The sequence below is a fragment of the Perca fluviatilis genome, chromosome 20, assembly GCF_010015445.1.
Source record: "Perca fluviatilis chromosome 20, GENO_Pfluv_1.0, whole genome shotgun sequence".
Classification (NCBI taxonomy): Eukaryota; Metazoa; Chordata; class Actinopteri; order Perciformes; family Percidae; genus Perca; species Perca fluviatilis.
In genome coordinates this window covers 31,295,176-31,319,245 of record NC_053131.1, presented here as the reverse complement: position 1 = coordinate 31,319,245, position 24,070 = coordinate 31,295,176, and the positions used below count along the sequence as shown (strand labels likewise).

General features: G+C 42.0%; 1 protein-coding gene across 2 annotated transcripts in view; it reads right to left on the bottom strand.

Moving 5' to 3' along the window:
* The window catches only part of dicer1 (dicer 1, ribonuclease type III), a 53,069-nt gene that overhangs the window by 7,256 nt on the left and 21,743 nt on the right, over positions 1–24,070 (bottom strand). For both annotated transcript variants that reach the window (XM_039786658.1, XM_039786657.1), the window contains 17 exons: positions 23,854–23,986; positions 22,427–22,669; positions 20,873–21,027; positions 20,639–20,771; positions 19,974–20,049; positions 19,716–19,855; positions 18,927–19,106; positions 16,868–17,081; positions 15,864–16,017; positions 14,298–14,480; positions 13,190–13,295; positions 12,821–12,996; positions 10,694–11,405; positions 9,349–9,501; positions 4,819–5,457; positions 1,837–2,092; positions 477–745 (listed from right to left, as the gene is read on the bottom strand). In XM_039786658.1, coding sequence (XP_039642592.1) covers positions 477–745; positions 1,837–2,092; positions 4,819–5,457; positions 9,349–9,501; positions 10,694–11,405; positions 12,821–12,996; positions 13,190–13,295; positions 14,298–14,480; positions 15,864–16,017; positions 16,868–17,081; positions 18,927–19,106; positions 19,716–19,855; positions 19,974–20,049; positions 20,639–20,771; positions 20,873–21,027; positions 22,427–22,669; positions 23,854–23,986 — 3,922 coding nt within the window. The remainder of the gene's footprint in view (positions 1–476; positions 746–1,836; positions 2,093–4,818; positions 5,458–9,348; positions 9,502–10,693; positions 11,406–12,820; positions 12,997–13,189; positions 13,296–14,297; positions 14,481–15,863; positions 16,018–16,867; positions 17,082–18,926; positions 19,107–19,715; positions 19,856–19,973; positions 20,050–20,638; positions 20,772–20,872; positions 21,028–22,426; positions 22,670–23,853; positions 23,987–24,070) is intronic.

The following is a 24,070-nucleotide window of genomic DNA, read 5'->3' as shown; positions in this document are numbered from 1 at the left end:
TTCTCCACTGACTGCTAATGTACTGACACTACCTGTAAAAGTTGCTACGTTAGCAGCTTCATCGTGTTATTGTTAGTCTGTTTGATGAATAGTGAGAAGAATAGTGCCATATTACTGCAGCACGTCTTTATTTCTTTCAGCTGTATTTTCGGTAGGTTTGTGTATGTGCCTGCTGACCCTAAGGCATACAAGTATACCTCTCCAGTAGAATGAGAGGGGGATCTGGTGCCAAGATAGCCATTTCCAGGCAAATTAAATCCAACTGCATTTTCTCTTCAGTGCTGAAATCACTGCAATATGAAACAGATTCATAGAAGCTGACAGCCTTATAATTCAGGCAGATCTTTATTTTTTTTTATACTGACTATTATTTGGGGGGGGGGGGCGCTACAACAGCAAAGATTAGGTTTCTTCCTACAGGGCTTTGTTGTTCGGTACGGGTGCTCGCTGTGTTTTGTTGTAGAAACAGGACTCACTTCGGAGTCCATGCCTTGCATCTCGTTCTTCTCCAGCTGAAACTGCACAAAGTCGTCGATGACGTGGAAAAGCTCGGGCGAGATGGCCTTGAAGTACTTGTGGTAGTCGTACTTGACGGCCAGAGAGGCAAAGATGGTGTTGTTGACGAGTGCCGAGCGCAGGTCGGTCAGCACGCCGGGAGAGTGCTGCCGCGGGTCTTCATAAAGGTGCTTTGTTATGAGGTAGTCTAGAATTGCATCGCCGAGGAACTCCAGCCGCTGGTAACAATCTGAAGAGGACGGACAATAAACAGTCAGAGCACTAACAACGGATCCAGGGTTTCACCAAGTCAAATTTAAGACTCAAGACATTTTTAAGACTGTTATGAATGAAATTTAAGACCTATATCGCAACATAAAAAAAAAAAAAGTCTGATGTCAAACAAACAATGGCTGAAACAATCCCTGATTTCCTCATTGGCATTATAGTACGTGGTGTCTAGATTGGCTGCAATATAAGTTGCATGTTGGTCTCATTTGTAGTCTTAATACAGCAAATTATAATTGGACTAGCGACAGAAAGAACTACAACACCACAGAATTAAAAAAACATAGTAAAGTGCTGCAGGCACATTTCAATGAACATTAGAGGTAGGGTTATTATGACCTGTTTAAAATTATTTAAGACCTACAACACAATACTTCATCCAATTAAAGACGTTTTAAGGCCTAAAATTTTGATTTTGGAATTTTAGACTTCTTTACACATTTTAAGACCCCGCGGAAACCCTGGGATCAAGCGCAATCTAAAAAATTTGTCACTTGTAGAGATCAGCCCACAGACAGTTCTGCAGTCTCCCTCAGCTCTACTGAGCGGGTTATTCTGCCATGAGATTCCACTCTCATCGACTTGGCTTCTATAAATTGAATTCCCATTCTATGATTTTGATGAGCTGCAGCATATATTCATGGATAGGTATTTTCCGACCCTGTGGTTGGTTAGATTGTATAGCATAAAAAAACGATTCAATAATTGTGTTTGATTACATTGTGATATTAATTTGAATTTAGCCCTTCTAATAGAGACACCTGTGCAGAGCTGAGCAGCATTCAAGGCTGGAGAGAGACCAGTTTACCCAGTTTCTGGCCACTTCTATATTCATTTGTATTTAATCTACATAAACATACGTGTCTCAATTTCTCAACATGCATTGCCAGCAACAGTTTTAAACAATCCAAAAAAAAAATAACTAAATATATTTTCCCCCAGATAATAATTCTAATTCCCAAACACAATATTCTAAACCCTACTGTAAATACTACAGAAACTGTAGAGTAAACAATACCAAAAGTATCTGGATGCTGTGAGGTGAAGTCTGACCTGTGATGGTGTTGTAATGGTAGGAAGCGTGGGTGAAGGCTTGCAGAAGGTAAGCCTTGTTCTGAAACGTGTAGTTGATCTTTTTTTCAAAGTTCTCGAAGCCAGAGATGAGGTGGTTGAGAGTTCGCTCTGCGTCTGGATGGTCCAGCAGGCAGCGCGGTGGGATCTTCAGCCAGCCGTAGCACAGGTCGATGGTGGTGATCCGACAGCTCTGCACCACTGCTCCTGTCAGGGCCCCCCTCTCCAACGGTAACACCTTGTTGTCATAAAAAAAAATATTGTCTTGTCACGCAGGGCCATGCTGTCCAGGCCACAGCTGTGAACCTTTCTTCCCAACAATGTAAAGCCGGCACTTTGCTTTTTATAAAAAAGCTCTCGCTCTCTCTCTCTCTCTCTCTCTCTGAACTTCATGACTCAGCAACCGTGAACTAACTCCACTTTAGAAGGTCGACAACCTAACGTTTAGACTAATGAATTAGACTGGACAAGCCAGAAGAGCTGTGCTCACGGTGCTTTCTGAAAACGGCAATAATCATGGTTTTGACGGTAACCAGCAGCCAGACTCTTTAATGCAACATCATAATGTAGCACTGCTAGCTGTTTCTGCAATATGAGCCATCACTGGACAATAATCTGCACTATGCATATTTATTTATTTATTTATTACTCTGTTCAGTTCAGTTCAAGACCTTTATTTGTCTCCGAGGGGCAATTGGTTTTGCTGCAGTAGCAAAGTAGTACACAAACAATACATGACAACCAAAACACATTCAACATCATTAAAATTTACAATACACATCCGACAAATTTATGTATTAATACCCCTAACATATAAATGTAGAATTCAGTTCAGTGCATATGTTACTTCTTTTTTTCAGAATTCATCAAAGAGATAGCAAAGGGTACAAAGGAGAATTTATATCTATTTGTTTTGGCGTATGGCTGACTAAGTCGGGAACCGGAAGGCAACATCTTAAATTCTGCATACAGGGGATGAGAACTACAAGACATGATGGATTCCGCCTTTTTCAGTACATGTCTATTATGCAGTTCATTTAGTTTTACCTGTGGAATCCCAATAATTTTGCTGCTAACTTTATTTACCATGGCTAATGTGTTCTTCTGTTTTAAACTAAGAGAAGCATACCAGCAAATACATGAAAAAGTAAAAACGGACTCAATAAAAGATTTATAAAACAATGTCATCAAAGATCTGTCTACTTGAAACTTAGCTAACTTTCTCAGACAGAAGAGACGTTGCTGACTTTTCTTATTCAGCATGTCTGTGTTCAGGTCAAAGGTCAACTTGTTATCATGATTCCATGATAATGATTCCCAAATACTTGTACGACTCAACAAATTCAACCTCTTTTCCATTTATAATGGTCTTATCAAGAGTTGGATGGTGACGTCTAAAATCAATGCACATTTCCTTTGTCTTTGTAACATTTAGGCCCAAAAAAGCTTCTTTGCACCAGTTACCTCCAACTGTGCAATATGTCATCTCTATTCATCTGCACCTTACTCATCTGTATATCGGTTTATATACTGTGTTTATATAAGGGTGTTTGTGTAAATAAGTTTGTTTTATCACTAATTCTATTTTTCTTCCATTTCTTATACTTTATGTATATTTGGTCTACTTAATGTGTATTTTGTGTTATTCTGATGTGTGTCCCCAGTGTGGGATTAATAAAGTCTATCTTATCTTGTTTCTCCAAGGAATAGAGTAAAACCGGTATATCGTCACATGAAGCGTGGTGTCGCGATGTCATACATCCATGGTTGATGCTCCACACCCCTGATCAGCAGCTGATTGGACGATTTCAACAGTGTCATGGCGGCTCGTTGAGAATACGATCTCGTATTTTACAAAAATAGTTCACCGAAACGGGTTTCTGAAAACATTTTAAGCGAGAAATAGGCCGTGCATTTGCTGAATCTGTCTTCATTTCAGATCGACAAAATGTTAGTTTGAAAGATTTTCATCTACTTCTAGTGGACAGTCGCGTCGCGTTCAACGGATTAATTTGCATAAAGCTGGGCATCGGCCAGCTTTTTGACGCGCAGCACTTTTTCCAATGCAGCGCCGCCTTCCCAGAATGTTTTGCAGGAGCGTTGAAGTCGCTTGACGTCACCCATAGGAATAGAGTGGAGCGCGGCGCCACAGAAGCGTTGCATGGTCAAATGGATCTGTACCGTAAAGGGTGCTATACATTGCACGTGAACCAATACACCAATATCCTGTGCCATAACTGAACGGCAACGCAGATTTTTGTGCCTCATTTCGATGCCACTCAAATGCTTGAAATGCTCTCTGGTGCTCTGATGAATTATTTGAAAATTATTATGAAAAATTTGACAATATGGCCTTGGAAAAGCCATTCTTTAAAGGACAATTCTGGTGCAAAATGAACCTAGGGGTTAATAACCCGTGTACCAAGCGGACAGTTCTCTGGGACATGTTTTCATGGTAATCGAATGTGACCAGTTTTAGCGCAAAACGGTAATTAGCTTCTAACGCTAGTCGTCGGGCAGAGGGTAAAGTAAAAAGAAATCGCTATTTCTACACCACTACCAAGGCTCAAAATAGCACCACACTTCCACGGTAGCATAATGAGGGTCCCTACATCTAAACCGAAGCATTGAGAACTTTGGAAGCGTACAGACAGTTTATTAAAAAGATAGATTATAAAGACAGTACCTTTCACGTATACAGGCAGGCGCCATCTTGGGAAAACTGTCACTACCAGCCGAACGCCGAACGCCGTGCTTGAGCTACGTTACTGGTCACACGGCGCTCATCGTTCGACTTTCATGCTGCTTCTTTTTTGAACATATCAGTTACGGCACCATTTTAAAAGTATCGTTTTACCAAAGGTATTGGGGTGGGGGGGCGAACACTACCCAACACTAGACCCAATGTATCATTGCTGAATCGTGCAATTTTGAGACTGAACGGTGTGGGAGGTCCGTGCTCACCTTGAGGCCCAGCGAGCAGAGAAACATCTGGGCCGCTCGCTCTCCACAGCTGGTCAAGTAGCAGCCCAGCAGGGCCTCCACGCAGTCGGCAATGCTCTTGTCAGCGATGCACTGCTCCGTGTGCAGGTCGTAGGAGATCGACTGCTTGCCGAGCTCCGCGCCGCAATTTTCCTCAGACGGATTCCAAAAGCCCACCACGAAGTCGTCCTCCTCCCCGGCCTTGCTGGGATCCAGGTAGCACATGGCGTCCCACGAGCTGTAGTCAAACTCCTCGGCGGAGGGCCCGCTGGGTGCCGGCTCCGCGGGGTAGTGGGCGGCGGTGGGATGGGGGGACTTCTTGGGGGGCTTCCATTCGTATGGAGACTCCATGGCGGGGGAGGAAGCGGCGGCCGGGGCGAGAGAGGGAGGGAAGCCGCTCAGGGAGATCTTCTTACCAAACGCGCCGGATCCCAACAACATGTTGTCTATGAACTTGATGTGCTCCTTGTAATACTCCAGATCGTCCTCCATGTTGACTTCATCCTTTGGCTCTTCCTTCAGCATCAGCTCACTGTCCTCATCCGCCTCCTCACCCTCCTCCTCGTCGTCCTCATCAGAGTCGTTTCCAGACTGCCCGTTGGCCAGAAGCTCCTCTTTGGCCTGGACGATGGACGAAAAAAGGAAGGAAAGCAGAGTTAAAAGGGAATTAAAAATAAGTAGTCATGATTAAGTACTGAGCTGAAGAGTTATTTTTAGGTATTTAGGTGTCTCCATTTAAAACCTTTCTGATGTACGAGTTCCAACATGAGTTGCCTAACATGGTAAAAATGACAAGTAAGACTCAGAGTCTCAACAGGACTTTGCAGTGTGTGAGGTTGGAATTGTCATGACTTAAAGACAAGTCTCTCTTTGGTTGGGTTTAAGAATGGTCCTAATATTAATTAAGTTATAATATAAAAGTTGTGAAGACATACATTTTGTGTTATTCTGATGTGTGTCCCCATTGTGGGATTAATAAAGTCTATCTTATCTTGTTTCTCCAAGGAATAGAGTAAAACCGGCATTTAATATTTCAATAATTTCAACAGTGTCATGGCGGCTCGTTGAGAATACGATCTCGTATTTTACAAAAATAGTTCACCGAAACGGGTTTCTGAAAACATTTTAAGCGGGGGAAATAGGCCATGCAGTTGCTGAATCTGTCTTCATTTCAGATCGACAAAATGTTAGTTTGAAAGATTTTCATCTACTTCTACTGGACAGTCGCGTCGTGTTCAACGGATTAATTTGCATAAAGCTGGGCATCGTCCAGCTTTTTGACGCGCAGCACTTTTTCCAATGCAGCGCCGCCTTCCCAGAATGCTTTGCAGGAGCGTTGAAGTCGCTTGACGTCACCCATAGGAATAGAGTGGAGCGCGGCGCCACTCTAAAAGTTGTGAAGACATACTCAACAAACAAAAGGCACAGAATAACGGCCAGAAAAGTGTTTTTGCAGAACAACATGATTTCGCAGTGAAGTTGACTTTTTTGACCCAAAATGTCAGAATTTTTTGTTATAATTTGTGTATTCATTCTTGAGTCATGGCCAAAAATGGGTGATCACAGTGACCTTTCATCACCAAATTATGGGTGCGGACCGCGGACCTGCCCCCACTGTTAAAAGAAATCCTAAAGGAAACACTGCAGCTGTGATTGATAACCTTAACGATGGCTCAATTCCATCAAGTGTCCCACTAAGCTATTTCAGTGAGTCAGCATGCACAATACCAGGACCTCTCCTAAGTGGAATGCAGCCATCAGTAATGGTTTAATACCAGGACCTCTCCTAAGTGGAATGCAGCCATCAGTAATGGTTTAATACCAGGACCTCTCCTAAGTGGAATGCAGCCATCATTAATGGTTTAATACCAGGACCTCTCCTAAGTGGAATGCAGCCATCAGTAATGGTTTAATACCAGGACCTCTCCTAAGTGGAATGCAGCCATCAGTAATGGTTTAATACCAGGACCTCTCCTAAGTGGAATGCAGCCATCAGTAATGGTTTTGAATACACCTGTGCTTTTCCTACTATGACATGTCAACATGTCTGCCGTGAAAAAGGTCTATAGCAATAAAGATGATAAAGGTGTAATTTGTCCCGCCCTAACACGTGCAACAACACTAACAGTGGACTCAGGAAGATGTCAATCACTCAGTCTAACCACACCCACACAGTCCTGGAAAAGGTCCAGTCAGCCACATTACAGTGTCCAGTAGAGGTGTGAATCTTCACTGATCTCCCGATTCGATTAAGATTATCAGGTCAGCGTCAAATTTATTATTTCAATTAACTGTTTAACCCTTGTGTTGTCTTTGGGTCAAATGTGACCCATTTTCTAAATACCTATATCAGAAATATGGGTTTCTTTTTAACTACCTAATTTTGATTACCGTATTCCATACAACGCGCTTCGCAGGTACAACAAAAATCTATACTTTCATTGAATTTTGTGCGTTTTGTTCAATTTTTTTGCATTTGATTTTTTTTTATTATTATTTTCCAAACAGTATCTCGACTGAACGTTGACATCACATTCTGTGATTATCCTTCCTTTAATATTCGTCTAAATAATTCATAGTTTCTGCTTTTTAACTCGAGAATTAGGTATAATTTACTGTAAATAAGTTCTGTTGACCTTGAATTCCAAAAATAAGTGTAAATCTAGCAATGAGTTTGTGTTAGTGGGGTTTATACATGGCAGTGAAAAGAAGCGTTAAACGTCATAAAAGTGCCAAAAACAATAAAAAAATGCGCCAAAAGAGACAAAAACGTTAGAAAAAGTGATTTTCAGTTTTGACCTGGGAGGACTATGCATGGTCGAATGGAAGACAATTCAAGGGTGAAACAAAAAACACCAAACTGTGTCTGGTTCCACCCTCTGCAATCTGAGAATTACTGCGTGTTTTATTTGATTGTAAATCGAATAGATTTTGGACTGTTGGTCAGATAAGACAGTTGAAGACATCACCTTGGACTTTTGTAACGTTTCCACCATTTTCGGGACAAAGAAGTATTGATTAATCCATAAAAAGGGACAGATTAAACAGTATTGATAACAGTTGTTATTTGAATCCCGTACGCTGATTGTTTTAAACATTTGTTGACCTTTTGTTGTCGCTGAGCTTGTAATCGGGAAGACCTTGAAGACCTACAGAGACAGAGGGGGCTTTAAATTCTTCTTAATGCACTTGAGCTTCTATTTTTTGTACCAAGTGCTACTAGGGCTGCACCATATGAGGAAAATATCTAATTGCAATTGACTGATATTGCAATACGATTCACGATATTGGACAGACTGATCACTTGTCTCATTATTCGCATTTTTCATTGAAAAATATTAAAATGTAAATGATTACAGTGTGATTTTTGCAAGGATCTGTACCAAACAAAGATAATTTTTTGAGGGCTTTTCCCTTTGATAGTGACAGTGTATATACAGGAAAGGGGGGGGGGAGAGAGAGAGAGGGGGGAATTACACGCAGCAAAGGGCAGTAGGTCGGATTTGAACCTGGTCTGCTGCAAAGAACTCAGCCTACTGGGTGAGCAGAAGTCACCCCACAAAGATGTTTTCTTTAGTCTGTAGGATAGGATTTGTAAGCCGGGACGTCTCTGCAGCACCACAATACTTCATTCAGAATGGTTTGACACACATTTAGCCTTTAACAAATATTATGCCCCCTTGCGATTTGGATATTGCACTATTTCATATTGCGATTTCGATAAAATTGCTATTAATTGTGCAGCCGTAAGTGCTACATAGAGATATTATCATTATCTTAGCGTAGTAGCATTCCATATTGTTTTACTTTCACATACATTTATATTATATGTAGGAGTAGAGTCTAGAGTCAAAGGCTACTGTAAATGGTGTGTTGCCAGACAAGGTGGAAGCCTGTCCTCTAGTGGCCTGACAACATCATAACACTGACAACATCCATGACAGAAATGAAGGCATGAATGAACTAACAAGAATATAAATTACTACATTTTCTACTTATATACTATCACTAAGTGAAAGCATTTTGAAATCTAAGGTATAGGGCTGCAATTAATTATTTTCACTCTCTATTACTCTGTTGATTATTTTCTCGATTAATCAATTAGCTGTCTGGTCTATAGAAAATGGTGAAAAATGGCAATCGGTGTTTCCCAGAAGCCCAAGATGACATCAAATGTCTTGTTTTGTCCACAACTCAAAAGATATTCAGTTTAATGTCACAGAGGAGTGAAAAAAAAACAAGTATATGTCAATGTAAAGCTGGAAAGAGAATTTTCCAGAATTGACATCTTTCTTAAAAAATATTTCAAACAGATTTTAAAAATAGTTGGCGATTGATTTAATAGTTGACAACTAATCGATTAATCTTTGCAGCTCAACTTAGGTTACCCTTACATATACCTCTGCTAATTCTTATGTTAACCCCAGACCCTAATCCAGCCCTTTGAAGTAGTAAGAAAAGTGTCCTCACTCCGCGAGTTTAAAGTGTCGGCTCTGCATCAAGCCCACTGACCTCCTCTGAATCCAGTTTGTCTGTGCTGCTCTTGTCCTGGTTGACCACGTAGCCAGGGGGCAGCCAGTTAACAGGGGGGTCGAAGATGGACACCACCATCCTGCTGGGGAGCCCTTTCTTCTTCCCCAGCCGGTACAGGTTACAGTTGCTCACCTGGACATGGGCAGACCAAAGAGGGATGAGTTGAAAGACACGGAACCTTTACAGACCCGCATCAGTTACATGGGAAAAGTCCGCTTTAATTCAACAGTCGAGTGCGATTGTTGTTTTGGGATACTAACTGAGACTAATGAGAACTGAGTGGTAACCAATCTGTGTTTACATATCTGGTTACAACAGCGTAGTGTTGGTGGATCTGTGCAGCAACATTCAGCACCACAGCAATGTCTTTACTAGTAGGTAACACACCATTTTGTTTACACGGAATCCCTAGAAAGAAACTGATATGCATCAATCTGTAATTTCTTAAGAAGGCTCCTGGAAAGAATTAGGTCATTAGTTACAAATAACGGCGACAACGTTGATTTGGTATTTTCCTGATTCAACTAATTTAAGTGTCTTCTAGTCAGTGCACGGCAGGTCAGCTGAACATGCACAACATGTCAAAGCTTGTCCTTCAGCATGTGGATAAAAAACTACTGTAGATAGATAGTAAATTGAAAATCTCAGTTTTTCAGTCATTAATTGATTTTTCTGGAGCATTCATGAGCGGAAGGAGTTTGCTTCAGTTTCAGTGTTATCATGTAACCCAAGTACGGAATCTCCGTGACACATGAGCAAACTCTATCCGCTGATGATGCTTGATTATGGAAAAAAGAATCCTAAATCACAATTATTTTGGTCAATATTGAAATCACGATTATTTAACACGGTTACTCATTGTTTTTTGGAAAAATGTTGCATTTATTGAATTTAAAAAACAGTGACATAGCTAAACAAATCAACCGTGAAAACACCTTGAACTGTGAAATTTCCCTTTATACTTTTCCCGTTTGAACTTTTTTTTTTTTATTACACAAAACAAAATAAGTGTGCGCAAAAATAATCTTTTTCCTCAATTACTCAGTTTTTGTGATCATTAGGAGCCAAAATCGTAATCGCAGTAAAAATATTGATTAATGGCATCTTATATTGCATCTCTGTGTGCATGCTTTTCTACCCCTATTGTAATCACCTGCTGCAACACTTTAAAAGAGCCAACATCGTATTATTTTTTTGAGATATTTCTACATCTTTCAGCATTCATAGAAGCAATAAAATCTCTTCAAACTGTCAACTGTGACTACAACTCTCATGTCACCTATGACGCCCCATCGTCCTTATGATAAGCCATGAACCGTCTCACCTTCTTGCTGCGCATGTAGCTAAGTCGTCCCTCGTGAGCGTCGGGGTAGGTACAGAACAGGTATGTGGTGATGGCATGCTTGAGGAAAGAGTCTCCGAGCATCTCCAGCCGCTCCAGGTTGAAACCGTCGCTGGCGTTGGATAGGGTCAAGGCCTGCAGGATGAGGCCCGGGTTGGGCCCCAGGCTTTTGGGGGAGTCTCCCGTCTGGGCTCTGTGCTGGGGGACAGCGTCCAGATCAGGAGGAGAAGGTGCTGTGGGAGCATTGGGAGCCGTGGCTGCCCGGCTGCAGACTGAGGTAGCTTTATTTGCATGGTCTGAGGGCCTCCCTGGTGTACATTCATCGCTAGGCTGTGGAGGACTGGAGCTGGGCTTCTTTGAGCTGTGAGAGGGCTGCGCAGGAACTGAGGTAGTGGTTTGTATTGATTCGGGACTCGGCAGCCCAGGGGAGCTGGGCTGGGAGCGTTGGCAATTGTCACGTTGGTGAAGGTGCTCGTCTTGGCGGCCGTCGTCGTCACAGTCGGTGACGACGGCAGTGCCGTTGGTTAGGTTCCCCGTGCATGTGGCTTCTCCGGGATCGAGGGGCCCCTGCTCAGGGGTGAGAGGCTCTTGGTGCTCGCAGTCGCCCTCGCCATCCTCACTGCAAGAGTCGGGACAGGAGATGAACGTTTTGCTGTCGATGGATCTCTTCCAGCCAAAGTCCAGGTTTGGATACCTGCAACATACAGACCATCGATACATCAGAATGCTGAATCATGAAAAGCTAAAGGACTTTTTTTTACATTACAATTTTTCATGTCAGCAGTGGTTCAGGCGTGTGTTGATCTACCTGGATCTTCCTGCCTGCTGTTGACGTTCTTCTGTTTTTTGACAGTGATAAACTGGCCCAATCAGTCAATAAAAGCCCAGCTCTATGGTTTCACTGAGGCAGTAACAGAATGTTCTGTAGAACTGTGCACTACCACCACACTGTCTTTGGAAATCCTTTGAGTGTATTCCACCAAGAGTACTAAACTAATATGCACCACCTATGACAGCCACCCAGGCTGTGGAGCTCTGAGCCAACAGAACGGGGAGAGCAGGGTTTCTATCTCCAGATGAGGGACAACTCTGTCCGGCTTATTGATGTAGCACGGAAGCTTGGTGGAATAGCACGCCAGAGTTAGCCAACCAACCAGCCAGCTTCAAAATAAGTATCTTTTAATTTTAACACTTTTTAACAGTCCAACTGAAACACTGGCGGTGAGCTCCCGGTCCTGCAGCCGCAGCCGGACAGTCTATCGCCAAAAGTCGAGGCGAGCTGATTCGCCACTTTGTGATGCCAGAGAGCACATATGTGAAGTTGCAGTGACCGATTCGAGAGGTTGTAAACACTGAGTTGTGGTTGTAAAAAAATTTTTTTTTATAAAAATAAGAGTATACGCGTAAAAGTTTGCAGCTGTCATTGTGTTCATGTAAATATGAATGTGAATATTTTTGTGAATGTGAATATTTTTTCTGTGACTTCACTTTCAGAATACAGGTGTGTGAACATTTGACGAGTGCAAATTTCAATTTACAAGTTCAGATTTTTTGTTCTGCAAGCTCTCACATTTTGTACCATATTTACCTTCATAGTTTATTCCCACCGCTACCCCGTGCTCAATTTGGCTACGTGCTAAACTCTGATTTTACCCAGCTCCACTCAAATCAATCACTCTAAAAACAAAAAATAATAATAATAAAAACAACAACACACTGGCAGACACTGGCAGCATGGAGGGAGGGTTGGCGCCTTCATCTGCATGTACAACGTGAGCCTGGGTCGGGCTTGGACTTGCTTTGAACTTACGGTGGGAGCTGATGGTTTGAATGGCTTGGCTAATTTGTGCCGTAAGGAAAAAAAAACCTATCAATACCACGCCAGCTCTCATACCAGCATACTGTATACGTTTCATTCTCACACTGTGGGAGATTACGCATGAATAACCTGTGCCTACTTGTAGTGATGTGTTACAGTAGGGTATGATGGCGTGAGGCCATTGTTCCCTTCTTTAAGGAAAGTTCTGATTCAGCAAATGGAATAACTGAAAGGGACTCACTTTTATAAAACACTGAACTCATATGTTGTGTAGTGTATGTAACAGGGACCTGAAGTCAGGGGGAAGGGTCTGGGCTCCCACTCCAGCTTCAGTGGCTGTCTGGGCTCTGAGCTCCTCGGCGGTCAGAAGGCAGTGGAGGCGGTAGAGGATGCTGGGCAGACACACTGCTTTCCTCCACAGGGAAGCAGGGATGGGGTGGATGGCACACAGCTCTGGAACCAGGATCTGACAAACAACACATTTTTAGACTGGGACTATGTATGACAGGTGTATGTAGTGGTATTCACACTCACACAGACACACAAGCAAGGTTTTTTGAGGTCCTATCCCCTGACCAATCAGCGATCCTAACCTTAACCACTCAAGGTCAAATGCCTAACAGTGCTGCCATCGGTGTGACCACAGAAGCAGCCATTACCTGCTTGTTCTGCAGACTCTCCCACTTGGCCTTCCTCTTCTCCGCGCTGCTGAGCGGCAGGGCTTTGCCCTTCTGGTTCAGGTGCCGCGGGGTTAACAGGTTGAGTCTGAGAGCACAGGAAAACAAGAGCCTCAACTTTATAGCTGTTCAAATAAAATTCATGTACAAAGAGCTGTCATTACACTGACTTTATGACACTGTGCTTTAAAGTTTGGCTCTTGCTCGTCACATTATAAGACAAGACCACGGTCCAAGGACTGACTCAAAATATTCTGAAAACCTCTTTTTCTTCTGAAAAACTCCACTCATAAAGTCCCTCTGGCCAAGAAAAACACTTACGAACACTCCTTCATTCCCCCTGCCATAAACATCTTAAATAAAAAGTAATGACCCACACTAACACTATACAAAAAAAATATTGTAATTTTTATCCTGTGTAAAGTATTTTAAGTTTAAGTTTTTGTGTTTACTGTACGGTGTGTTTTTCCACTGTATGTTGAGCTATGTCTAAGAGTTTTCTGAATCTGAATCTGATTTAGCTTTGCACTCCTGTAACATTGTCAGACTCACAATGGACATTTAAAAAAAAACAAAAAAACATTGCAGAACCAGAGATATCGTCTTTTTTTTATTTGTGAAAACCCGGCGCCTTAATTACCCACAATTCAAGTGGACGGATCAGTTCTGTCAGAGACTCAGGCGTGTTATGCTAGTAGCGGCTAATGTAGCCTGGAGCATTCTGTCTGCAGCAGAGATGAGACTACAGAGGTCTTCTTTCTAACTCCACACCCCCAGATGATTTTCAAACTTGTATTCTTCATCCCCAACCAACGCTGACTCACGTGACATTACTTGAGGAAATGTATCAGACTTCACACAGCTCCCTATGGCGCCACTAAAGTCTTTTTATTTTTTTCACATATGGTGTAGAACTCCCAACAGGTGAAGACACACTTTGAAGTGTACATTGGAGGAGTTCTCCTTTAAAACATTGTATAAAACCTGTTCTGTTGCACAAACTCAGGAGAAAAAATATAAAAAAATCACACAAAATACAAGAGTTAAGCTTGAGCTATATTTAACTTGTCATGATCCCAGTGCTGCTGACCTGGAGGAGGTGTGGTCTACGTCCAGAAGCGGCTGGTTCAGGTTGGACAGGTCCAGGTTGTACTTGGTTTTGTAGTACTCGGCGAATGTCTCGTACTCTGGTGAAGGAAACTTACTAAGCGGGGTCAGGTCTGTGTACACATCAGCGACGTAGAAGCGATGAGGCTGGTCAAAGTTGCGATACCTGGGAGAGGAGCAGCGGGTAGATCAACATTTACATCATTTAAAACAACCTAAGTTGACCCAAAGTGCTTTACAACCAAGGCAGATGGTTCGAAGTCTGCCTCGATACAGATAGACAACTAGGGCTGGGAACCAAATTCAATACTTTTTAGGCACCGACCAAATTACCTCTACAGCACCGAGTATCGAAAAAATGCCTCGTCATTCAATACCCAATTTCAATACCTAAGGAGTAAATCTCAGCAGCGTCAGTGAGCCAATCAGCATGCTTCGACCAAGATCTAATAATGTCTGTCATTGGCTGTCTAACGTTACACGTGGAGAGACATGCAGGTAAAACTTTAGACAAGAGACAGCTCACGTAGTAGATGCTAAATAATAAATAAAAATATTTGTGCCACAATGTGAAATGCTGTAATTTGTTTGGTAAAATTTGTATCAAAAACAGTATCGTTTAAGAACAGGTACCAAATATATTTTATCAATACCCAGCCCTATAGACTACATTACATCAATAAAAAGTACATAAAACAGCAATACAAAATTGAATAGAAAACAACTGACACCAGTGTTTCCCATACATAGGTTGTACTTGGGCGCACCGCCAATCAACAATGTATTCTTTACAGCGCACAAAATCCAACCTTTAACTAACTGGTTTTATTTGAGTTAGCCTAATAGCTGGTTTGATTTGCATTGAGAGATGATTTTATGGAAAGTACCCCATGCCAATCTCTACGTATGGTGAAGGGTATGTGATGATATGGGGGGGCTATTTTAATTCCAAAGGTCAAGGGAACTTTATCAGGATGCATAGTATCCTGGATCCATGAAATAACTGGCCTTTCAAAACATAGGAGTGTACTGACTTATGCCCCCTGTATTTTAAGCAAGAATATTCATTTATTTATGATACATTATTCATTCACAAAGAAAATTTGATGTCCTTAAAGGTTGTATTTTTCCTAATTTCTTTAATTAAGGCATTAAGATCAATGTCTAAAAGATTATTTTTATTTCTCTTTTTAGTCAACTTTAGCGTGGGTGTATTCACTTATGCTTAGCACTGTACCAGTGTGTCATTTATTTTATCATGTTTTAACAGCTGTATACTACTATCCCTGTATGGATGTGATCTGATTTCTATATGTTATTACCCAGTTTGACAGTGAGTCAAAATGGAAAAAGAACATAAATGAACTAATTTAAAGCAGATTTTCTTCAGGTCTAAATTGCATGGTATCTGATCAGTGCATAAACTCCAGTACTTTCGGATTCAGATACCAGCATTTTAGGCAGAATCGGAGGCGATACTGGTATTGGTATCGGAACATCTCTAATTTCTACACAGTAAAACTACAGTACATATGTGGTACAGTGGTACCTTGGAATGATGACAGCGTCCTGGTAGTCCTCCAGCTTGAAGGTGAAGGGGTTCTGCTTGGTGTACTGAGTGGTAGGAATGCCAGTGCGGGCCTCAGACTTCTCTATGTCCTCCATGAACCCAAAGTCCATATCTAGCGTGCTGGAGTCCCCAACTGATTGAGCCAACGAAGCGGCAGAGAGGAGACAATGGAAGGAAAACTAATCAGCTACTCCACTAGGGCTGCACAATATGTAGACTTTTTTTTTTTAAATTGTCATCGCGATATCAACTTGCGCAATATACACATGGCGAAAGGCTGCGACATATCGTGAAAGACACTCCGATTTTTTTTGTGTTAGTTGAAAGTAAATATCAGTAGAAAACTGCACTTCAAAGCTATAGTGTGTAGTTTCTGTCGCCCCCATGAGGAATTCTAAGTAATGACAACAACACTGTCGGAGCGTCCACATGATACAAGCCTTCCGTGATTGCGCACAATCCTCCTCCTCCACACAGTTGCTAGTAGCCAAGGAGGACACGGAGGATTAAAACGACATGGACTATTCAGAAGAGGTCATTATCTTCACTCGAGTTTCTGCGTGCGAAAGTCACTGGACGACACAATCTTTTGGACATAGTCATACTGAGAAACACAGAGTTTTGTGGAGCTGATAGTCTTAATTAGCTTAATAGCAATTTGGCAACGGCTGAAGAATTTTTTTTAGTGGTGCCTTTATATTAAATTCAATGTTCAATTGATACAATCGATACAAGAATGTTTGCAAGGATTGCCTTTCATTTGTTCTAAATTCAACAAGCAATGTGCTGTTTTTACTAGAATACTGAGAGCAGCAGAAAAGCATAACCGAGTACACTTCAATATCTGTTTATTTATCGCAAGTAATATCTTTATCGCAATATTCAACAATGTTACCGCATGTTCTCCTCATATCGTGCAGCCCTAATCTCCACGCACCTGGAGAAGTAATCCACCCCGCTCGAGTGAGAGGGAGTCTACTCACCAACATTCAGAGGTAGAACGCAGTAAGCCGAGTCAGCCAGCGTGGGCTTGAACTCCAGTGCAGGTTTCTCCAGGCGGAGGATGTGGGAGAAGATGTACTGGTGCAGGCGGGTGATGAGGTCCAGCTGGGCGGTGGTGAGCGTGAAGCCCGACTTCTGCAGCTCGATGGAGATGGTCACCTCGCCCGAGCGAGTGTACACCGGGAAATGGGGGATCTGGACAGAAGGAAAGCATCAGCAACCATCCATAACCAATACGGGTTGGGAAAAACAAGTCACTCATCAGGGTTTCTGCAGGTTTCAACAAGTCAAATGTAAGACCTTTTTAAGACCATTATAAATGAAATTTAAGACCTATGTCACGACATAAAAGTACAACGAAATGCAGAGTCACTGCAAAGTACTTGCAAAGTAAATCAATATATTTAAATTGAATAAAAGCGACACGTAGTAATAATGATCTGTACATAAACTGCAAATTATATTTGGACTAGTGTAAAAAAAGAACTACAACCCCACAAAATTAATAAAAATACATCACAATGAGCATTAGAGACAGCGTTACATGGAAAATTAAGACCAGTTTAAAATTATTTAAGACCTAGAACAGTGCTCATATTATGCTTTTTGGCTTTTTCCCCTTTCCTTTATTGTGTTATATCTTTTTGTACATGTTATAGGTTTACAAAGTGAAAAAGCCCAAAGTCCACCCCAAAGGGACTTACCATCTCCAACAGAAAACCCTGTTCACCAACTGCTCCAAACAGCTCTATTGTAGTCCAGCCTTTACTTCAGAGACAAACGTGGTCACTTTGTAACACACGTTATAATGCTAGACTAGCTGCTAGCATGACACGCCCTCATACTCTGCTTCTGACTGGCTAGTAGTCCTTACCTAGGTACTGTCAGGGCACGCCCTCATACTCTGCTTCTGACTGGCTAGTAGTCCTTACCTAGGTACTGTCAGGGCACGCCCTCATACTCTGCTTCTGACTGGCTAGTAGTCCTTACCTAGGTACTGTCAGGGCACACCCTCATACTCTGCTTCTGACTGGCTAGTAGTCCTTACCTAGGTACTGTCAGGGCACACCCTCATACTCTGCTTCTGACTGGCTAGTAGTCCTTACCTAGGTACTGTCAGGGCACGCCCTCATACTCTGCTTCTGATTGGCTAGTAGTCCTTACCTAGGTACTTCACATGTGTGACAGTGGAACAGAAGTGAGATGTCTCACTCTGTAGATAAAACAGAGAGCTCAACACACAGGGTGAAAAGAGGAGCTGCAGCAATGTGCAGTACAACAAAAATATGGTGGTTTTTGAAAATTAAACCATGTAAACCTATTCTAATATAACTTCTAAATACAACTATGAACCTGAAAATGAGCATAATATGAGCACTTAAAAAAAAAATTTGATTTTGAAATTTTTGATTTTTTTAAGACGCAGCGGAATGTTTCATGATTGTTTTTGCAATGATTTTTTAAAATCGATTCTTTCCCCCCAGAATAAATTTGTGTCTTTTTTTTATTTTATTACCAATGATTCACCTAAATATTTTCTGTTTATACGGTACTGCCGACAGCGACTACATCATTTCTGTTTCCAGCAAAACAGAGCGAAATCAAAAATGCAGAAAATCCATGTTATGTTCTTTAAAAATGAAATAAATGTCAGACTGACTGACATGTGATGTGCATTCTTTTTAGAAAACAATTAGTTTTTAGAAATGCCTCATGATATATTGCCTCTAGTAGTGTATTATTCAAGTTTTGTTTTTGTTTTTTTTTAGGGGGAGAAAAATCACAATACTCAATAGCATCGAATTGCAATACTTAGAATCGCAATAAATGAAAACCTCAATACAAATCAAATCGGCAACCATGTATCGTAAAAAGATAAATAGAATACTGTCCTATTTTTACGCTGGTAGAGTGGATCTCTGCGGTGCATACGCACCACTTTCGCGCTGCTCTCGTGTCATTTTTCTTTTGCTAAATCCTCGAAGTGAAAACATGTCAATCTGATGTGCGAGAATAAAGGTTTTTAACCAGGTGACGTACTCGAGGTATGGGTTTGGCAGTCAGGATGCCGAAGCACCTGGTGGTGTCCTCCGGTGGGTAGAGCTTCCTCCTGCGGAAGTTGAGTTCATCAGGGAGAGGGGTGGTGAGGACCATCCCAACCACATATAGGTAGTACGTCTGCTCCGGTACAGCGTAACTGTCCCGCAGACACTCTGGTATCTGGAGAGGACAAAAGACAAGTGACCATTTACTAAATTATTATTTGAGAAAAAAACTTTTTGGTGAATGAGGCCCACTGATCATCGGTATCTGTACAACAAACAGAGTGGTGTTCTTTTTTTTACTTGAGGAAGCCCCCTTTGGTTGAACATTAATAAACACTGGACTGGAGTGCAGTGAAGTTACTAAAAAGATACAAGTTAGAGCTTTCAAGCTTAAGTTAGTAAAATAGTAGCCAGCTCAGGGAATTAACGACAGTTCACTAAATCTGCCGGCGTTAGTTATCTTTAAAGCCAGTAACGTTAGAGATAATAGATAGAAATTGATTTTTATATAACTGTTTGACCGGTGACAGAGGAATGACAGAACTGACAGGATTCACTGCATTATTACTAAACATTATGATGGATTTTAAACACAATTTTATCTCAGAAGTTGTTTAAATGGGATTATATCAGCAACAAAAGTTAGCATTCTTCACATATCATGCATTCAATATGTTCCATGAAACAAACCATAGAAATAAACTGTATTAATATTGGTTTTGCTAGTGATGGTCAGTTAACTCTAGCTGTAATGGACGAGACTTAAGCAGAATGACTTTCTTACGGCTTTAGGGTAGCACTGCCTCCGTTTGGTAGAGCCGGGGCGGCCTGGCACGCTGGTCTCCTCCTCATCGTGAAGGTCCAGCTCCTCCTCGTACTTCACCGTCTCCTTTCCCACCGGCATCAGGTGATCGTCCAGCTCACCTGGGTGGCACGACAGCCAGATAAACAAGCTCAAATAGATGCCAAAAAAGTTCTAGAGAGGCTGGCAGTGAAGATTTGTCCAAATCATGCATCTGCTTAATCTCAGTTCTGGTTTTACCTATCTTGTGGAGTTTCTCACAGCATACTAGTGCAACTGCTTTCTCTGCCAGTCTGGCACAGTTCATCGTAGGACCCTGTAAAGACAGTGACGCATCAATACAATGAATATACCTGGAGAAGTTGTAATACGATTCGTTCTTACTAAATCAGAGGAGGGAAGCTGGACAAAGTGTGAGAGTGCCGGGTTTCCCCCCCGGAGCCGGTAAAAAGTTAAAATTGGACCAGTAAATACAACCAGCCAGTGCCCGATCGGGCCAGTGCTCAAAAAAGGTGAGCAGGCAAGCGGTGTGTGTCTGCTCTGAGACTTCCCTCTGACAGCGCCAAGACAGACACAGGCGGGCTTGTTTACTTCTATATCATATCATCATATATCATCATCATCATTGATGAAATGGCGCAGAATCCTAAAAGACAAAAACAGGGTTCTTCCCTGTCCTTGCATTTATTTTGATCACAGTCTGTTTTATTAAAAGTGCTCGTGGCATCTCACGTGTGGCTTTGACTTTCAACTGAACATTTAACCCACTTTGTAGAGAATACCTAGATATGTATCGCGTGTCGCCATTCAGCCAAAAAATACAGAGATATGATGTTTGGTCCATATCGCCCAGCCCTTGGTGTAACCATTACCAAAGTTCTTAAAGTACACATGTTCCTTCTCACCTTAATAGGAACTCGCAGAGGGGAGTTGATGGGCAAGTAGAGCGTTGACTGGAAGCGGTCATCCTGCCTCTCTGCAGTTTTACACTTGGGCGCTAAGTGGGTGAACGGATCACTGGGCAGCCGGGCACAATACCTGAGCACCAGAGCAAATAAGACATTAAGAAACGCTATTCTAAAGCAGATTTATGCGTGTACAATCGAATTGAGGATTTCAAGACTTGAACATGACCATACCTGTTAATGTGTCCGATGGCTGTGTTAATGGTGACCCGGGGACCGCCATCCTCGGATCGGAGCACGTAGGGTGGGAGGACGTTGTCATCGTCCAGGACCTGCTCCACTTCAAACTCACTCACCTCCACCGACTTGGAGCACTTGTTCCTTAAGATCTGCTCAAAAGTAAATTGGGATCATCATCACTACCTCATTCTGCTTCACTTTGGACAAAAACATTGGGGAAAAAAATAAATAAATAAAATAAATGGCAAATGTGTCGAAAAAAGCGATCAAAGTGTTGGAAAGAAGCACCAAAACGCCAAAAAGGGTGACAAAAACAGCAAAAATAGCTCACAAAAAGCAACAAAAATGATGAAAAAAGTGACAAAAACGTCAAAAAATCCCAGACAAAACACTGAAAAGGGCGACAAAAAAAGCCCAAAACAGAAACAAAATGTCGGGGGAAAAAAAAGCAACAAGAACTTTGAAAAACAACAAACCAACCAGAACAACCTGATGACGTCAGAAACATCCCTTTCAACCGTTACATATTGTATATTTCTACTAACATACCTCCTAGATCAGACTGATCAGAAACATACTTAAAGCATAACATAGCATGAATGTACCCGAGTCAAACTTTCATTTAAAAGCATAATAAGGACGGAAGCGCCACTTTTAAGATTTACCGTATTTCCGTTTTTCGGTCCAATTGCCTTTTGAATGGGAGCGGTAGGGGCACTTTTAGGCTAGCCTCAAAATAGCTATTTTTAAAATACTAAGAAGGCTCGACACAACATGAAACTTTGCTCCAAGTATCACCGGGGGCTCTACACCTTAACAAAAGCATTGACAACATTGTTTGTGTACCCAGAGTTTACTAAAAAGAAAGGTTTTGAGCAACTCACCGTAGCTGTTGTTGTTTCCGGCCGCAGCCATTTTATCAGTCAAAAACAATCGATCTCCGAATGCAACATAACAGAGAGGAGAGTAAAGATGGAAAGCTCCTAAAGCTTAGTTCCATATAAATGCACGGTTTATTTCTTGTTTTTTCGTTAGTGAAAAACAACATTGACCTTGTAGTTGAAAAAGGAGCCTCATATGGAGTCCGTTCATTCGCATTCGGATATCGACTCCTTTTGACTGCCGAGGTGGTAGCGCCGGTTAAACAACAATAGCTACGGTGAGTTGTTCAAAACCTTTTTAGTAAACTCTGGGTACACAACCAATGTTGTCAATGCTTTTGTTAAGGTGTAGAGCCCCTGGTGATACTTGGAGCAAAGGCTCATGTTGTGTCGAGCTTCTTAGTGTTTTAAAAACAGCTATTTTGAGGGACCCCCATTCAAAAAGCCATTTGACCAAAAAACGAAAGTAAGGTAAATCTTAAACGTGGTGTTTCCGTCCTTAAATATGCTTTTAAACGAAAGTTTGACTCGGGTACATTCACAAACAAACCCTAGGTTGCATTTTGGCGAGAGTTACGCTTTAACATTTTTATTTTTACATTTTTCCTTACATCATTTCAATAATCAACTAGTGACTAAATCAAACCAGACAAAGAGAAAAGGTTACCTTCTCAATGGCCTTGTAGGTAGTGAGGTCTTCTTCGAAGGTTTTGGTCCTCTCGCTGTCAGCTAGCATGATGTAGTTGGAGACGGGAGCTCGCGCCCTGCCTTTGGACTGGACGTAGGACCTGTACTCCGTGGGCAGGTCAAACCGCACCACCAGGTTACACTTTGGGATATCCACGCCTTCCTCCACGATGCTGGTGGCGATCAGCAGGTTGGTTTCATGAGCCCGGAATTTGCGGAGAACCTGTGAGAGAAAGAGATTCCAGTTTTGATAATTGCTTTTCTTAACTATTTGCCGTGATTGAACCACAACTTCCAATCCTTTAAGGAAAAAAATAATAATTTACACGGGAATATCAGTCGTCTACGTGAGTACAGGGATACTTGTCTCATGGCATTCACAGAGACGTGGCTCAATGACTCGCTTCCTTGCTATTAAATGGCTTCTGGGCTCCTATCCGGCTGGATCGGGACAGTGAGGTAACACAGAAATGTGTTTTAAATGTGTGTTAAATGTGTGGGAGCAGTTGTGCTTGTCAGACATAGAGCTCTTGCCACTGACGTTTAGGCCTTTTTATCTCCCGAGGGAATTCCTTCAGGTGTTTGTTACTGTTGTTCGGGTATTTGTTACTAGAGTTGTTCAATTCAGATATCTAAAAAGTCTCCGATACCGCCTAAAATGCTGGTATAGGTACTGGCGAGTATGTGAGACTATGCACCGATCCGAACTTTCTTTTTCTGTTATGATTGACTGCCAAACTAGATAATAAAAGGAAGTTCAACAACGATAGCAATATTTTTACATCCATACAGGGCAAGTAGTGTACAGCTCCTAAACAATAACAATATATGTAATTTTTTTTAATGCACTGGCATCATATTGGTATTCGGTATTGGCTGGTACAGACACTTCAATCCATCTCCCCTGATGTCCTAGCCCAAAAATCTAGACGCACCCTAGTGGCAGCAAATGTAATTTGCAGCCAGGGTTGTCTAGCAACTCTCCGTTGGCTTGCGAGCTGAACAGCGGTCTTCTGGAAGACTTGGAGTTGAGCTTTTCTTTCTTTGAGAAAAGAACAAAGAACGGCACTGAAGTCATTCTTAAAAAAGGAAGATGTGTTCGGAGTTTAAAGTTGAATCTATCAACTACCGTTGCTCTGGTTGGTTGTAGCGCTATCCTATTGCGTGCAAACGAAATGTGAAAGACAACCGTTGATCCCGCCCCTCGGATTGAGCCCAGCCAATGGCGAGTTTCCAGACCCAACATCTTGATGTGGTTCTGGCTTGTCAGGCTACTGATGTCCCCAATATTATATCAAAGCATTACCAGTGGCGAGTTTTAACGCGTACATTCATTCATTCATAAAACGAGGGGCCAGCTGTTCAGTGTCGAACACATCCACGCGATTTCTGTCTGCCACGGTTTACCTCTTCTTGTTTCCTGAACTCCACCTCCATCTGCTTGTTCCGCGGCTGGTTCTTGCCGATGCTGTGGCCGGTGATGAAGTTGCTGCTGATGTAAGCCAGCTCTGGGTCCTGCTTCCCCGCCTCTTTGATCAGACTGAGGAAGAAACACAGACAGCAAGTGTCACTGATGGAACACATCGATGCAGCGGCACAATCATCATTATTCTCAAAACAATAC